The following is a 17,973-nucleotide window of genomic DNA, read 5'->3' as shown; positions in this document are numbered from 1 at the left end:
TTCTCCAGGTTTGGGAAGTTCTCAGCTATTATTTCTTTGAATAGGCTTTCTGCCCCCTTCTCCCTCTCTTTTCCCTCTGGTATACCTATAATCCTTAGGTTGCATCTCCTAATTGCGTCAGATAATTCTTGGAGAGTTTCTTCATTTCTTTTTAGTCTTACTTCTCTCTCCTCCTCTGCCTGCAGCATTTCTATATTCCTATCTTCCAAATTGCTAATTCTTTCCTCCATATTATTGGCCCTACTGTTCAGTGCATCTAGATTTTTCTTAATCTCCTCTATTGTGTTCTTCATTTCCAATATTTCTGTTTGGTTCTCCTTTATAGTATTGAACTCTTTTGTGACATAGCTCCTGAACTCGTTGAGTTGTCTATCTGAATTCTCTTTTAACTCATTGAGTTTTTTAATGATGGCTGTTTTGAAGTCATCATCATTTAGGTTATATATTTCATTGTCTTTGGGATTGTTTTCTGTGTGTTTGTCATTTTCCTTCTGTTCTGGAGATTTAATATATTTTTTCGTATTGCTTGATGGTGTAGATTTGTGCCTCTGCATAGAGATAGAGTTTAGTTACTGCTTCCACTTCTTTCTACTGGTGTGGTGGGGGTACAGCTGTTTATACTGCACCAACCAGGAACCCTATCAGCTGTTGCTAACTCGGCCTGGCTCCCTCCTTGCAGTCACAGTGATCCTGTGGGTTCCCTCTTCAGCTGTGGGGGCCGTCACAAGGGGGCTTCAGGTTGCTGGTGCCTACTGTTGCAGACAACCTAGACGTGCTCCCTCCTTAGGGTCTGCAGCGGTGTTATGGGCTTTCCCAGTGGCCAGGGGCAGGATCACTTATATTTGCAGCTCTGTCACTGTCGGCGCCCACAAAATCTCACTTGTCCACAATGGGTCACAGCAGAGATATGGGCATCTTCTGCAGTCTGTGGTTAGCTCACCTAGCTGTGCTACTTTTGTCCCAGGATCTTCCAGCCTTGTGGTTGCCGGGTGGGTGCTCTCTACTAGTGCTGTGCAGAGGCTATCACTGAGGCTGCTGTGAGACTGTAGAGTTTCCCCCTGGGCCATGGAGCTGGGTCGCTGGAACTCCACCCAGCCCCAGTCCTTTCCCCTAGGATCTCGGGGAGCCCCTTGCCCTGTCTGGGGGATAACCGGAGACCTTGAGTTCAGTGGCAGCTGGCTGGCTGCTGCCCTTCCTGGGATTCTCCTCTTTGGGACCCTCCCAGCATTGTGGATGCTGGGTGGGGCCTCTCCGCTAATGGCAGGCAGAGACTTTGCCTGCTGCCCGGACGGAGCTCTGGAGTTTCCCCCCGGGCCACGGAGCCAGCCACTGGAGCTCCACCCAGCCCCAGTCCTCTCCCAGGAGATCTCCGGTAGTCCCGAGCCCCTCCTGGGCGAAAGCCTGGTCGGTGGAGCTGGCGGCGGCAGCTGGCGGGCCGCAGCTGGCAGGCCGCCACGCTGTTTGGGATTCTCTCTGGGAGCCTCCCAGCATTGTGGATGCTGGGCGGGGCCTCTCCGCTAATGGCAGGTAGAGACTTTGCCTGCTGCCCAAACGGAACTCTGGAGTTTCACCCCGGGCCGCAGAGCTGGCCACTGGAGCTCCACCCAGCCCCAGTTCTCTCCCAGGAGATCTCCGGTAGTCCTGAGCCTCTCCCGGGCGAAAGCCCAGTCAGTGGAGCCGGCAGCGGCAGCTGGTGGGCCACCACACCGTTTAGGATTCTCTCCGGGAGCCTCCCGGCATTGTGGATGCTAGGCGGGGCCTCTCTGCTAATGGTGGGTAGGGGTTTTCCCCGCCACCTCCAGTGTGTAACTCTGGAGCTTCCCTCTGGGCTTAGGTGTAATTGCGGGGGGCTTAGGTAGGGCTCTGGTCACCTGTTTCCACCGTCGCTCCTCTGGTGTGCGCTCCTTCCTGCCCTTGGTGTGTGGCGATGTTCTGGGGGCATCCGCTGGAAGAAAGCCGCTTGCAGGTACTAGGCTGTTCGGGGGTCGAGGTTGGAGAGTTTTCACCTATCTCCACCTCCTCCCAGAGGGAAGTCCGTCTGCCTTCCGATGTATAGCAGCGTGGGTCTCTCAGGCATCCTGAGATGCTATATGGATATCCTTTGTTAAGCGATGAATGTCCAATTAGTTGTAGACTCGAAGGGGGAGAGACAAAGAAGACTACTCATACCGCCATCTTGGATCTTCTCTGGAATTTTATTTTTTAATAATAGACTTTATTTTTCTTTTGGGTGGCTTTAGGTTTACAGAAAAAATTGAAAAAAAGTACAGAAGGTTCCCACATAACCCCTCTATCCCTTCCCCTCCAATTTCCCCTATATTTAACATCTTGCATTAGTGTGGTATGTTTGTGAAAATTGATGAACCAATATTGATACATTATTATTAACTGAAGTCCATAGTTTACATTAGGATTCACTCTCTGTGTTGTACATGTTATGGGTTTTAGCAAATGTATAATGATATCTATCTACCATTACACAGAATAACAGTTTCACGGCCCCAAAATCTGCTGTGCTCCTCCTATTCATCTCTTCTTTCTCCCCCAGCATGATGACTTTTAAACTCTATATTGCTAATATTATTATTTGCAATTTTTGTTTGTTTGTTTTCTTACAAGTTAGTTCTTTCCATTTTTGGTTCTTTGTGGAATGGGGTTCATGTACCTCTCAGGTATAACTATCATTTTGGGCTTGTTATGATCTAGTCTGTCCATCTCCTTTGCTCCACAGTAGCATGGACTCTGGAGCTGAGAGATCAGAGTTTTAGCAGATTGTGAACTAACCCTTTTATTAATAACCCTTTAATTAATTAATTAATAATCTAATAATTTATTTAATTAATTTAAAACAAATTCGTATCTTGAATTTCATTTATTTGGTGAATTAGGCTCTCAACTACAATCTGAGCAGACAAGGACATTTAGAGAAAGAACATTGGAATGCATTCAGCCATCATAGCCCAGTGAACGTCTCCATGGATGGAGTTCCCTGCATTCTCTTCTGGGCCAAAAGAATAACAATTAAATTTAAGAATCAGACTCGGCTGGACCTTACGGATGAAGCTTTTGGCCAGAAGGCAACAGTGGATGCTGGCAACTCAAATTGCAGAGAAGAAAGTGCCACGTAAGTTGACTGCTTTGTGGGAGGAAGCCCTTGGGGTGACTGTAGTCTATTAACTGGGCATCCAGTTTTCTGAGATTTCAGAAAAAAGAAGTAGACTCTGTTGGACATGACTCTGACACACATCTTTGGGGAAATGTTTAATGTCTAAAATGGAAGAACCAGTCATTGATTAATTTTAAAAAATTTGTTATTTTTTTCCCAGCAATTTTCATCTGAACTCTTTTAGCTGATTGCTACGAAAGCTTGTGGAAAATCAGGGTTCTGAAAATGAAGGTTCCCAAACTCACTCTGAAAAAGAGAAAAGGATTTCAGGTGTGGTGTCAACTCCACATGTGAGGTGTCAACTACTTTTGTCCCACCAGGGAGGACATTACGTACCACAGAGCACAGTCAGATGTATTACAGCGGGTGAGAGAGAGAAGGTGACTCTAGTCAGGGCAGATGTCTGATTGCAGGGAGTCTTCTGAAGTTGCGGAGCGTTGCCTCTTTGTAAGTGCACAAGGGTACCTTTGAAGGGCCAAATTTCAGAGAATTCTTTAAGATTCATAATGATTAGAATAATTACTTTTGATTTGAGATAAGCAGATTAAATAAATATTCCTTTCAAAGAAGTCAATTTCCAGTGCCTTTCTCCGGTTTTCAGTCATCCAAGCAAAATTGTTTGCCTGTATTTGTTTTGGTCCAGGGGGAGGAAGTCTGGCGTGTCCCACTTGCTTTCTATAAACCTCCTTGCTTTCAACATTTGCTGGTATAATGGAGACTTTTGGAAGATTTTCTGCATTTGTTCTGGCCTGGTTTAGAAGGGCAGAATGCTTTGTATAAACCATAACCTAAAGTGTGTGTGTGTATTCTTTTTATATACTTTGGCTGGAAATACTTTTTTATTCCTGAACTTATCATTTAAAAATTATTGATGATGGGTAAAAGTGGATTATATTAATATACACCTGCAAGTTATATTACGAGTCTTGGTAAGTATCTCGCTATTCAGAACCACCATCTCTTATTAGGGAATTGTAAGCATAAGCATCCAGAGTCCTCCCAGATCTCTTTATTCTGTTTCAGCACGACTGCTGAAGAGACTCAGCCCTGCTGAGAGCTCAGGACTTTTTCCTCAGGCTCTAATTAATTCCCTACAGGGCTCTTTATTTGTGGTCAGCTGTGCGGAGAGAGGCCGATGCCTGGGGATCATCTTGCCTGTCCATGGCTGACTGGCCCTCCTGGATTCCATTTGTCCTGACCCCAGGTATTTGCGGGGAAGATCAGGGCACCACAGCGTTTTGCTGTGCTTTAGAAACCTTAATGATCACTGGGAACCCAGAAACAGAAAGAATGAAAATTTGGCTTCTAGGCCCAGTTCTGCCAGAGAGCTCTGTGACTTTACAAACAGGAACCACCATAGGATCATCGTCTGTGAGACGGAGCTGATGGCATCTATCTAAAAGGCCTTGAACACTTACCATGAGCCAGATACCGTGTGAGGACTTCACAGGCACATCTGTTATTCCTCATAATACTATTGCGAATAAGTCCCCGAGTTATAGGTACTATTATGATCCATGTTTCAGGTGAGGAAGTCAAGGCTCGTAGATGTTAGGATACTTGCCAAGATCATACAGCTTGTATGGTGATAGACTGGGGTCTAAAATGTCTTTAGCAATGAGATTTTACCTCCTCTCTTGGCCTGACAGCATAGAGTTGTGAAAATCATATGAGGAAATGTATACATGAGAACTTTGAGAGCTTGTCAAGTGCCGCTCACAGTAGTAGTATTACCTTCCTTGCTTCCTGATGATAACTAGAGTAAATAAAGTAGTGTCTAGTGACCTGGTGGAGAGGCCCAGGGAAGCTATGGTTTTCACAGCGCACACATGAATGATTGGGCAGGGCCTGACTTTTTCTTCCTGTCACCACCCTAAAATGCTAGCCGGGGTGAGTCCTGAGTGTGCAGCAGCCACCTCTGAGAGTCGTGCTCGGGCGAGCATGCAGGCTTCCTGGAGAGCCCACCCAAGGGGATGAGTGGGAGGCTTCCCGGGACATGAGGTGTTCAAGGACCAGCTGCGGAGACTTAGTGTTCCTGATTCCTGAGAATCACACAGATTAGTGAGGTTCGTTTGCTGTGCTGGCAGGGAAATCCTATGTTCTCAAGAACCAGAAAGGGAGTTGCCAAAAGAACAAACCCAAGCAAAGACATAACCATGTAGGGTCAAAAGCACAGATTTAAAAAAGATGACCATGTTTTAGCACTTTGAAACAAAATGTTCAGGGAAAGGCAAGCTGTTGGCAGACAGATTTGCTACAGAAGTCTTTTCAAATAGCGAAAACCCTACAAAGAGAGCATAATACCAGCATCTGTGTGTATTTTGAATTTAGACAATTATAGTCTGAAGAATTCAAAATCCATCTTAAGCGTGGGAGGGTAGGGTGCTGGGAAGAGTAAAAGAAGCTCCTTTCTGAGTGACTGGTGAGGCTGTAACTCTCCCGTGTGTTCCCAGGTTATGGCACGGTGCCTGGCACTGGAAAGATTCTCCCTGAAGGATCGTTGAATTTGCTTTGTTGAACTCAGGCCTCATGCTCTGTACTCAGCAGCACAGCATGTTATCGAGCTTTCACTGAAACCAGGACTGCTGGAGAAGGCTCGTGGAGGGTCAGAAGTGTGGAGGCCACTGAGCTGCTCCATCAGGAGACGGGGACAGAGGTTAGGGTGGGCTCAGCATGGCTTTGCTTTGAAGTTTAGTTTGTTAGCTGTAGAGCCAGTTTACGGGTAACTAAGCTATTCTGATTCCTTGGAAGAACTAGAGAAATTCTGTTAGAATAAGTGACCAATCAAATTTATAAAGTATTATTCAAGAAATGCATTTTACTTCTTTAAAGTATTTTCAGTAATTTGTAACAGTGTCAGAATATTGTTAGAGAAAGGTCCTATTGAAGACTTGCCTTATTGTGTAAATTAGCTACAAAGTGTTTGTTAATGAGTGCTTCTAAGGTTTCTAAATTTATGATGTTAGGAAATAAAGATATTTCTCTTAGCAATCTTATTTTATGGTTTGTTTTGTAAGTACCCCTTCCCTTTTCCCTGTAAATAGTATGAAGATAAACTGCAGCTCAATCACTGACATTCTTACTTCTTGATAAGTGGGACCAAATTAATGAGATTATATTTCTGTGATTTGTTTTTCAAGCTTGTAATTGGACATTTTATAACTATCTACTTTCACTTTTTTGGTTTTATAATGTATATTGAGGTGTTATAACTTCTAGACATTATAACATCACATAGCAGTGTCACACTTTATGTATTTCAATTCCTCACCTTCTCCCATTTCAATTATTTACTTAACTTTTTGCCATTCCTATTTTTCAACCTCATTGAAATATAAGTGAAATACACTAAACTACATATCTTTAAAGCAGACAATTTGATCAATTTTGACATATGTGTTTACCCATGAAACCATCGCCACAATCAAGATAGCAAACATTTACTTCACTCACAAAAGTTTCCTTGTGCCCTTTTGTAACATCCCTCTTGCCACTCCCACCTCTCTACGTAAACACTGATCTTCTTTCTATCATTATAGATTAGTTTGCATTTTCTAGAATTTTATGTAAGTATAATTGTATAGTGTACACTCTTTTTTAGTCTGGCTTCTTTCACTTGCATAACGATTTTGAAATTCTCATATGTTGTTGCATGTATCAAAGGTATGTTCCTTTCCATGGCTAAGTAGTAAGTGCTCCGTTGGATGGATATAGCACAACTTATTTATCCCACCACCTCTTGATGGAGATTTGTTTTTTCCTCCAGTTTTTAGATAACTTTCTAAATGAAGTTGCTATAAGCATTCATGTACAAGTTTTTGTAGGAGCATATATTTTCATTTCTTTTGGGTAAATACCCAGGAGTGGAATGGCTGGATCATATGGTAGGTGTATGTTTAGCTTTTTAAGAAACTGCCAAACTGTGTTGAAAGTGATGGTGCCGTTTGCCTTTCCAGCAGCGTTGTGTAAGAGCTCCAGCTGCCTCACATCCTCACCAACTCTTGGTATGGTTAGTGTGGGACTGTAGAGAAAATATTTTTGTGTTCTTGCATGGTTAGTAATTTTTCAACAAATTTTACTGGAACCTGGGTTAAAAGATAAGTCTTGGAGTTGATAAGAGATTTATCTTCTCAGAGGGGTGTGTTTACATGTCAAGGAGTAATGAAACTCAGCCATGCAGACGTTCCGGGGCTTGGCAACCCAGAGAGGCTTCTTATCTTCCCCTTGGAGACATTTATTTACATACATGGGTTAGACCTGCTGCCATTTGTCTCCTTTATGGTGAGCTGTTTGCCCCCATCCAAAGGCTAACAAAACTCATCAGAGGTACCTTCTGAGCTAGGAACCCAGGATCCTTCCCTTGTCTCTTCCCAAGGAAAATTTTTGACACTAAGGAGGCAGATGTTTCTCTCCCTTTCTCAGGAGGTGAAGGGGGACCACTGTCTCTCTCCAGATAAACTCCCAGGTTCATAACTCTGGTGTTCCTCACCTGTGTGACAAATTCTAGTACATACAGGATGGTATCTGGCTCTCTTCGTGTTGCCCGTGAGGAAGAATTGGGTGAAAAGGGGAACCAATGTGGTTGTTGCTGTGAGTTAGTAATAATCTGTCTCTGCTCCAGGAAATCTCATATTAACTTTCAGAAAAATGGGGATAAATATAGGTATTAAAAGCTTCCAAGTAGATTTTTTAAAAAAGTTTTAGTCATTCTGATTACTGTACAATGTTATCTTGTAGCATTATTTTATATTTTCCTGATGACTAATGATGTGAGCATCTTTTCATGTATTAATTGGCTGTTTGTATATCTTCCTTTGTGAAGTGCCTGTCTTTTGACCATTTTAAGTTGAGTTGTCTTCTTGTTATTGAGTTGTTAGTGTTATTTATTATAGTCCAGATAGAAGTTCTTTGTCTATATGTGCTGTGAATATTTTCTTCCATTCTATGGCTTGTCTTTTTTGTTTTCTTAATAGTATCTTTTGAACAGCAAAAGTTTTTGAATTTAATAAAGTTCAATTATCAATTTTTTCTTTTATGGTTTGTACTTTTGTATTTTTTCAAGAAACCATTGGCTGTCCCAAGATTGCACAAATATTCTTCTATAAGTTTATAGTTTTGGTTTTTACATTTAGGTCTATGAACCATTTTGAGGTAATTTCTGAGTGCAGTGTGAAGTAAGGGTTGTTCCTGTTTAGATGGACTGTGTTGTTTCTGTTTTCTCAGGTTGTCTCTGAAGTTTGATGATGCTCAAAATCCCAAAGGTCTTGATGTAAGGTAGGTATGGGTACCACTTTGGAGTATCATAGGTTCAGTGTTTCAGATTAGCTCCATATAATTTATTGATTCAACATGCTAGTATCAAGGACCTGCTGTGTGCTAAGCACTGACGTGTGAAATGTCACCTCTACCTAATTACACTGAAAAGTCAGTGGTGTTATGTGATGGGATCCTATCATAATGCTTCCTTTAGTTTCTACCAAAGCAACTATAGTTTCCTCAGTTAGGGACCTTGAGAACACACGAACACATGAATGTGAGAATGTGATACCCTTTTCCTCTGAGCAAAAAATATACTTAAAGCTCCAAGGGCTGGGGCTCTGATTTAAAGTTTCTTTCTATATAGCTCCTTACAGTGAATCACACTTATCATTTAAGGATAATGAAAAATTCTCCGTTAGCTGACTTCCCCAGCAGAGAAGCAACACAGGCCTGCGTTTTTGTCTTTATGGATGGAAGGATGCATCTGCTGACGGTGGTTTGTCCAAGTAGTTAGGAACTGCTCTGGGGAGGGGTGGGGCGTGCCAATTTGGACACATTACATTTTTTTTTCTTATCGAAATAGGTTTCCCTTCCTATAGGATCAAGCTTTTAGTGAAGATAGGAGCTGTGTCTTTAACATTACTTGAAAAACCAGCAGGATGTGTTTGGGCAGTCTTTCCCAAGCTGTGTTCTGTGAAACACTTCTGCTCTATGAAAATATTTATAAGAGTCCCCATAAAAGGTATTCTGTGGTCAAATGTGTTTGAGAAACACTACCCACCCTGTGTTCCTTTTGGAGCGTCACCGTGTAAACTTGTATATGAAGGTTTCTGTGAAGACGCGTCTTAAGGAAGATGTTGCACCTGGTAGCTTTGATTAACCCGGTGTTTCCTGGTATCACCCTGGAAAGCTCTCTCGTCAGAACACTTTCCTGCATATCATGGGACACTAGTGTTTCACTGGTCGTAATTTAGAAAACGCATGTCATTACCTTCCAGAGAAACTTTAAAAGGAAAATAGAAACCCAGAAGGTAACCAAACACATACACATAGCTGTTTGATATACGATTGAGGAATATTTTTGATTCAAATAGCACTTTTTTTCCCCAAAAGGAAAATAGCTCTATGATTATTATTTTTCTGAGATAAAGGTATGTGGCAGACACTGTCAGTACCCCATCTATACCCCCTTGGGCATTTCCATTGCATCCACTACAGTCCACCAGCTCAACTTTCACTGATAGCCCTTCTTTGCCTAAAAGTTTCCTCTGGCCAAAGGGGCCCACTGCCTCCTGTGCCTGCCCCAGCAGCCCTCAACCAGTGAGTGAAGCGAGGGTATAAATGCCCCAGCTCTCTCAGCCTCAGGCGAGAGAACTCAGAGGCAGGCATTCTACTCGGGCTCCAGGGTTCCTCATGGGCATTAAGCCCCACTTCCCACAGTGGAAACTTGCTTAATCATGTGTCGTTTTTGACTGTCTTCCATTCCTCTGTTGTTTCTCTTCTCTCCATACTAAATATTTTGAATGGCCAAATTCCCCAATACATTTGGGATCACCTCCCAAAAATACTTTTTGTATCCACATCTTTGTCTCAGGGTCTGCTTCTGTAGAACCCCAAGCTAACACAAGGTAATACATGTCCATTGAAAACAGAAAAATCAGAAAATATCGAGCTATAAAAAGAAAAAAATGAAAATCATTCATAATCCAACCACCATCTATAATGACTAATTAGCATTTTGATGTCTACCCTTCCAGAATTTTTTTTTATGCAGTCACACATATTTTTTTAGTGAAAAAAAGATCATGGCCTATGTACATTATAATGTTTTTATGGCTGGAGAATAGTCTATTCCAAAATGGCTAAGAATAAGGGCTCTCGTCTCAGATTGGATTCAAAGCCCAGCTCCAATGCTTATTCTCTCAGTGAACTTGCACAAATGATTTACTTAACTCTTCTGTGTCTTATTCCTCGTCTAGGAGATGAGGACGGTAATATTATCTGTCTCATGGCGTTGTGGTAGAGAGTGAATAAAATACACATAAAGAACACAGAAAGGTGCTTCACACGTAGTCAGAACTATTCCTATTATTTTTGAACATTCTTTAGCTAATTCTATATTGTGTGCATTCAAGTTGTTCTCAAGTTTTTGGCAATAATATCGAGTGTTTATTCTAAAAAATAAAAAAGCCGAGTTTTTTGTAAGAGTTTGTGTTGCTCACTTTTCAGGGCCCTGTCATTTGCTTTCATTCCAAACCGGAAACGTAAAAGCCTCTTTTGAGGCAGTTCTACTACCTGACAACAGAGGGCGCGATTGTACCGTTCATAGACGATGTCCTGTGTCAGCAAATGTAGAAGAGCTTTGGGGGTAATACTGTTTCATAATCATTTTCAGATTCACCCTTATCAATTACAACAAGTTGTCCATCCAGGGCTGGTTTAGTTTGCACCGAGTCGAGATTATTTTCAATAATTCCATCCAAGCAACCTTCAATGCAACTGGCATATATGCTCCGTCACGTTATTCCTACCACTGCCAGCGCGTCAGCAGCCTGCAGAGGTACGATGCCCTCTTGGTGCCCAGCAACACGGATGATACGTCAAGCCTGTGGGAGGTCACTTTTGTTGATTTCCAGGTAATAAACTAAAACATAGGCTCAGTGCACCTGTGTATTTGGAGCCAAAGAAACTCGGTAAAACTGAAACATGTGTTTAAGGAAAAGAGAGGACTGGATACTTTAAAAATAATATCGGTATTGTTTTTCTGTATCTTCTAGGGTATGAAGTGGACTAGGATATTTTCTCTCCCTGCACAGCCCTCCCCGCTCCCCCTTGCTTTACAGTCAGGTTTATCCAGCCACTAATAACTATCAGTGAGGAATGCCAGCAATCTAAGCCGGGGAGAAGCTGTGGCCTGAAGCCCAGTGACTGACACTTCCTGGAGTGAGAGGCCCTTCTGGGCAGAGGAATTGTTGGACAATTATTGTACTTCCTTCAGGGAGTGAGCAGTGATCCTATCAGGGCAGATAAGAAGTACATCTGTAGCGTGAGTGACAGCTTTGGCAGGTAGCATAGGAAGGGAACTGTCAGCCAGGGAGTCAAAAATATCCCAAAGCTCCTCTTGAAAGTATTTGGGGAGGGGGCAGGAGCACAAGAGGTTCCTTTTCACCAGCAGAGTCTCAGGCTGGGAGACATCTGTCAAGTTCCTCCGTCCTGTTTACCTGTGAAAAAAGCTTCTCTTGTTCTTCCGAGTCACTGAAATAGACAGGGTTTTGCACATCCCTTTTAGGGGCACTTTCCAATTTTACATACATATATATCCATAGAACCCTCCCTCCCCAGGCTGGAGCAGTGTGGTGGGGGAGGGCGCTGAGGAGAGGTGGTTTGGGGGAGGGAAGGAACTTGCCTCTCTGAGTCTGAAAGACCTGGGTTCAAATTACTTCTCAAACTACACCTTCTCAATTTCTGACCTATCCTTATGAACATAAATAATTCATGGCCCAATATGTGTGGCGACACCCAGGACTGTGTCAGCATGGAAGCAATAGCTGCTGCTTGTGAGTCCCGTCTGTGTTGGCACTGTTGTGGTTATTGCACATTGTTTGTCTTCAAAAAGCTTATAATGCTGTAAGGTAGCTGTTATTATCCCTGTGTTACAAGTGAGATGACTGAAGCTCTGATACTTACATAATTTTTCAAAATGATATAACTGGTAAATAGGAGAGGCAGAATCTGAATTCTGGACTGTCTGGTTCCAAAGACACTTATATATATATTACATATATATACACATTATATATATACACACACACACACACATACATACATATATATACACACATATATACATATGTTATATGTCTATATACATATATAAATTATATATTATAAATTATATGTATAACAAATTATATGTATTTATGTCTTCATAAATATATAAATTATATGTAGATATATACATACATACATATATGTACGTACATATATACATATAAATTGCATATACATATATATGTATATGTATATATGTATATGTAATTTCTCTCTCTTGATATTTCAAAACAGCAGCAGGCAGAAAGGGCAATGAGAAAGTAATAATGAAAACAAGGAATAATGCACACATACCCTAATTAGAAAGGAGGAATTGACTGATTTATGCCTCCACCTGTTCCAGACATGACTTAAGGGGACTTACAGAAATACTACAAGAAAAATCACTTTGAAAAATGGGCAAACCACTTCACCCCCATTAGGATGGCTGTTATTAAAAAAAAAGGGCAAATAGAAAACAATAAGTGTTGGCAAGGATGTGGGGAATTAGAACCTTTGTACCTTGCTGGTGGGAATGTAAAATGGTGCAGCTGCTGTGGAAAACAGTATGGTGGTTCCTCAAAGAGTAAGCATAGAATTACCATGTGATTCAGCAATTCCACTTCAGGGACTATACCTAAAAGAATTAAAAGGAGGGATTGAACAGACATTTGTACACCCGTGTTTATTTCAGCATTATTCACAATAGCCAAAAAGTGGAAACAAACCAAATGTCCATTGATGAATGATGAAAAACAACATCTAGTATATACATACAATGGAATCTTATTCAACTTTAGAGAGGAAGAAAATTCAGATACGTGCAACAATATGAATGAACCTTGCGGATGTTATGCTAAGTGAAATAAATCACACAGAAAAGGACAAATATTTGTATGATTCACTCATATGAGGTATCTAGGGTAGTCAAATTTGGAGACAGAAAGTAGAATGGTGGTTGCTTGGGGCTAGGGAAGAGGGGAATGAGGAATTCGTGTTTAATGGGTACAGTTTCAGTTTTGCAAGATGAAAAGAGTTCTGGAGATGGATAGTGGTGATGACTGCACAACGATGTGAGTGTGCTTAATGCCACTGAACCATACACCTAAAAATGGTTAAGATGGTAGATATTATATTATGTATATATTTTGTAATAAAAAAATGTAAAACAAAAACATGGGCAAAAACATAGGGGTTAATAAAAACAAAGGAAGAAAAGATCAGTTACAGCCTATGGTGAGGTTGGTACACAAAATCACAAGACCATTTGTCAGCCCTGGCTAGAAGCGGCACAGTAATTTGGCTCCGAAGCTTGGGAGCAGCCAGCATAAGAAGGAGTCAGCCAGTTACGTGTTCAGGGGGTTCATAAGACTACTGCAAATGTACTTGTGAGGGGCACACCCATCCCTTGTGTTGTGCGACGCGTGCCAGCATCCTCAACAGCAGCCTTATAGTGAACACAGCACTGGGTGTTGGACGCAGGCCTTGTTAAAACACCCTTACTGTAGACAGATGGCAGAATGCAGGCTCGGTCCAGGCAAGAGGTGCCAGGGGTGCTGGTTAAGGTACGTGTACAGAAGGCTGCAGTCCCTGTATGCAGCTTTGCTGCTCTGCTCGTTCTCAGAGTAAAGTGTAGAGTGGTGTCACATGCATGGCGAACTCAGATGCCTTGGGGGAAAACTCGGATGCCAATGCCTCAGGTGGACCAGTGGCGGACTGTGGCAAAGTGTAGCTGGAATCACAAGGGGGCATATTTATTTAGCTCCAGCTAATTTTTGCTTTCTGGGAATGCAGACTCAGTGTTGCTAGATCTCCTGACTTCTCAGGAGAAGCTAGAAATCCAGATTCTTATGGGAAATTGTTCAGAACTCTGGGCCAAGCAAAACTCACCTGTGGGCTGGATACAGTGTTTGCAACCTCTAGTCCGGACAATGGATGGACGACATGTCCTTCCAGGCATTCTCCAGATACTGTTCTCAGCCAAGTCTTGTCAAGAATGAAGTGGCAGTCAATGTGAGGATGTTCTCTTTGGCTGGAGTTGCAGAATCAAATGAGGCCATCTTTTGTCATTGAGGAGCTTGACTCTTCAGACACTAGTCTGAAGAGAAGGCCCCTTTGCCTCTTCATAGAGGGGCAGGCCAAGGATCCCAGAAACCAGGCCAAGAGTTTTCTTCAGAAGCTGTTTTGGATTTGGTCTAGAGCACACAATTGGGTGAGCGAGGCCCCTGAGGTCTGCGGCAGCATGGTAATTTTAGCATGGAAAGATGCTAAAGCGCCCACCTAAGTCATAACAATGAGTTCTCAGTAAAGCGTTCATGGATAATTCAGTTTCCTGATGTGCCCTTTTAAACGTATTAGGTGACTGAATGAGGTGACACTGTGTTGGGTTGTATTCTAAAAGCCAGCTAAACGTGGGGGCTGCCTTCACAAGTGATTGCTCTCACTTGGAGCAGTTCCTCTGTAGCCCCGTTTCTTTCCGTGTGACAGTATTTAGATATCGCAGCCAGTTGTGGATTTGAACCTCTCCTAGTTCCAAGTAGTTAAACCACTTCATTTGCACATATGAGAAAACTTTCCTTTCTATTCTCTGGGCAGGGGGCAAGGGGGGGGCTGGTATACAGCAATTCCAAAAAGAGTACCAAGTTGGTAGGGTACAACTGGTAAGAGGGAGAGGTAGTGACAGGAGGAAGAAGAGACAGAACACGTCAGGAGTTAGGGAGTAGTAAACTAACACGTGACTCTGAAGCCAGGCTGCCTGGGTTTGAATTACAGCTTCACTGCGCTTACAATGCTGTGTGACTCTAAGCAAGTCACTTAACTTTTCTGTGTCTCATCCATAAAATAGGGATAAATAGTAATTTACAGGCTATTGTGAGTATTAAATGAGTTAAGGCTGTGTCAGGTACATAAAAAAACCTTCACTGAGTGTTAGCTTTTATTATTGTCTATGTTTCACCTCATTAGGAATCATAATATCTTCCCTTAAAAGACTCTTCCTGGTCTAACTCCTGTCAACAGAATCGAAGGCAGAGGAACTGAGACTTAAAATCCTTGGTGAAATTTATACCAACACTTATAAAATGTTGAGTGTGCTTTGAATTTTAGAGATACCGCAGCAGTTGTGGTTTTAGATGAAGGGGATATTCCTGAGGATCAGATTAAAAGAGGTTTTATTTCAGAGCCTTGAATTTCAAGAGCCTTTTAATTATGACAAACATACATCCCAGAGTTTCTGGGTCAGTCTTGATTTAAAATTGTTTCTCTGTCCACATAACACACTCACATTTGTTAGATCGTGCGTTTGAGTTATTCAGCAAACATGGCCCCAGTATCTTAAATGTGGCCAATTAGGGGTCCAGAACCCCCAGCCCAAGTGGGAAGTAGATCTTAGGAGAGAAAGAACGTGTCCCTTCTTTTCGTCCTCCTGACAGATCCAAGGCTTTACCATCAAGGGGGGACAGTTTGCCAAGGCCCGAGACTGCGCCTCTGCCTTCTCCCCAGCCATTCTGATGGGCCTGGCGATGTCGCTGATCCTGCTGCTGGTGCTGGCCTACGCCCTGCACATGCTCGTCTACCTGCGGTATCTGGAGCGGCACTACGACGTCATCGCGTCTCCGGCCCACCTCTCCCGGCTGCGAGCCCGAGACGCAGCAGAAGACAAGGAGCTGCTGCGGAGCCAGGCAGTCGAGCGCTACGAACTGAGGAGCCAGCAGATCGGCAAAATTTACGTCTAACAGCACGGGCCCCCTCCCTCATAAAGTCCCCGGTGGGCTCGGAAAGGAGTTGTTTCTGTTCTGTGCTGTTTGACTAGTGATATAAGGTTTTCACGGAATGGTTTGATTAAAAAAAAATTAAAGAAAGGAAAATACGTAATGAATCACTTTTGAAGCCTCTGCTGGCCTATTTAGATAGACTTGGGGCAATGAAAAAGGTATCTCAGGATTCCCACCGAGGTAAATCTGATGGTTGCCCCAAAGCTACGTTGAACGCAGAGGGATGTTTCGAGTTAGGGGGACCAAAAAAAAAAAAAAAAGAACAACGCAATATAGAGAAGAGAAAACTCACTTGGTCCTCCTTGCCTGTACCAGTTTGGGTGTGATAAGTATAGAAATAATAAATCCAAGGTTAACTGGGAGTTCAGGATTCAAAATATTTTGTACCATAGTTTGCATTTTTTCAGAAATTATGCCCCAATTTGGTTTTAAAAATAGTCTTTTTTTTCTCTTTCGCAGAACTGTTTAGGGAAGACTCCTGTTAATATGCTGGAACCCTTTTATTAAGGGCTTTCTTATTATTTACTTTGCTATTGAGAGGCAGCCCAATTCAATATGTGAAGTTAGGGCAATAGTGTTGGTATCTTACCTTTGCCATCTGGTTGTGCTGCCAAAGTTTGTCTCATTTGTCTGATTTGGACCTCCATTAGCTCTCCTAGGTACCACTTGAAATAGACAACTGAGTTGGGTAAGAGCAGTGTGCTTGCTATGCAAACACAGCTTCAAGGCAGATCCTTGAATCCCCCTTCCAACGAGACAGTGTCCCCCAAACTCTTCTGCGATAGGAAGTCTGGAGCCACTACTGATCTTACCACCACTTTCTTCCATATGGATTTTCCCATAATCCTTTTCAGTTCTTGGCAGATTGGGTCACTGTGATCCTCACCAAAGCTTCTCTACTGTCTTCTGTGTTAAAGAGATCTGAAGTGTAAAAAGTACATTGCATTTTCCTTACTATGGTTCCACATATGACCATCGTTCTACTAAGAAGATACCACTGCACAAAACTTAGAATGCAGATGGGAAAAATGTAGGGTAGAGGTTAATGCACAGAGAAATTGGATCTTTTGGGCAGCTGTGATGATGGCTCTACAATCTAGTCCCATTTGATGTCAAGTAGTGGATGACAGTGACTGTGGGATTTCTGATAGAACGGTCTCATGTTGGACATTTCTTCTGGTTGCATTATTCTTGGTTGTGACTTTAGGTTTGGTTCCAGCCCTCTCAGTATTCTGTAAGCTCCTAATACTCTATACTGAATTTCTTTCTGTTTTAACACCTGGAGTAGATTCTGTAGTCTGCAACTGAGAATCTTGATCTATGTACTTATTAGTACCAAAGATGGTTAAAGAGAACAGACCTTCAAGATAATGGGATCTAGGATTGATTCTCTGACTCCGTTTGGCTTAAAACCAGTGGGGACTCTGTTAGCATTAGAGAATGGAAACCTAATAGCCCACATCCTTCTGTAATGAAACAGTTAGAATTCCATTGTGGTTGCCGTGAGTGTCCATTGGTGGTATAAATGGGTTTTGTGATAGGCTATGGGTACATGAAGGGTAGGCATAATTTCTTGATCAAACTGGGACACTTTTGAAAGTGAAAGGGAGTGTCATTAGCAATTCTAAGGTACGAGACATAAACAGGATGCTGCCAGGCAAATTGGGATATATACTTACCCTAGGTGTGGGGTGACACCCTGTAGTGTAGGCTGGCTCTTTCTAACTGTGCTGGAGGGCTTACAGAAAGCAAATGATAACTCAAGGTTCTAAATTCACAGCTCAAGGCATGGTCAAAGATCTGGGGTGTTTCTAAGACTAATCTAAAAGGACCTCTTACCTCTTGTCAAAGGGCTGACAGTTGAAAATCAGACACAAGTCTGATCCTGCACACTGGTAAACTGCATTGCAGGTGGAATTCACATCCTTGCCAGGTCTCTTACATGAACGTGAGAACATTGATGAC

The 17,973-nt window shown here is 42.5% G+C and overlaps 1 protein-coding gene across 7 annotated transcripts in view; it reads left to right on the top strand.

The window, feature by feature from the left end:
* LOC106841196 (V-type proton ATPase subunit S1-like protein) overlaps positions 1 to 16,252 on the top strand; it is a 44,517-nt gene extending 28,265 nt beyond the window's left edge. For 5 of the 7 annotated variants that reach the window (XM_044777902.2, XM_044777903.2, XM_070517842.1 and 2 more), the window contains 4 exons: positions 2,889 to 3,124; positions 8,390 to 8,440; positions 10,821 to 11,061; positions 15,667 to 16,252. In XM_044777902.2, coding sequence (XP_044633837.2) covers positions 2,889 to 3,124; positions 8,390 to 8,440; positions 10,821 to 11,061; positions 15,667 to 15,969 — 831 coding nt within the window. In that variant the 3' untranslated portion in view covers positions 15,970 to 16,252. The remainder of the gene's footprint in view (positions 1 to 2,888; positions 3,125 to 8,389; positions 8,441 to 10,820; positions 11,062 to 15,666) is intronic. The other 2 variants (XM_070517843.1, XM_044777901.2) reach the window with 1 other exon arrangement.
* Positions 16,253 to 17,973: the final 1,721 nt, after the last annotated feature.

The sequence above is a fragment of the Equus asinus genome, chromosome 9 (genome assembly GCF_041296235.1).
Source record: "Equus asinus isolate D_3611 breed Donkey chromosome 9, EquAss-T2T_v2, whole genome shotgun sequence".
Taxonomy (NCBI): Eukaryota; Metazoa; Chordata; class Mammalia; order Perissodactyla; family Equidae; genus Equus; species Equus asinus.
The sequence above is the reverse complement of the archived record's forward strand: the minus strand, read 5'-3'. Positions and strand labels throughout refer to the sequence as shown.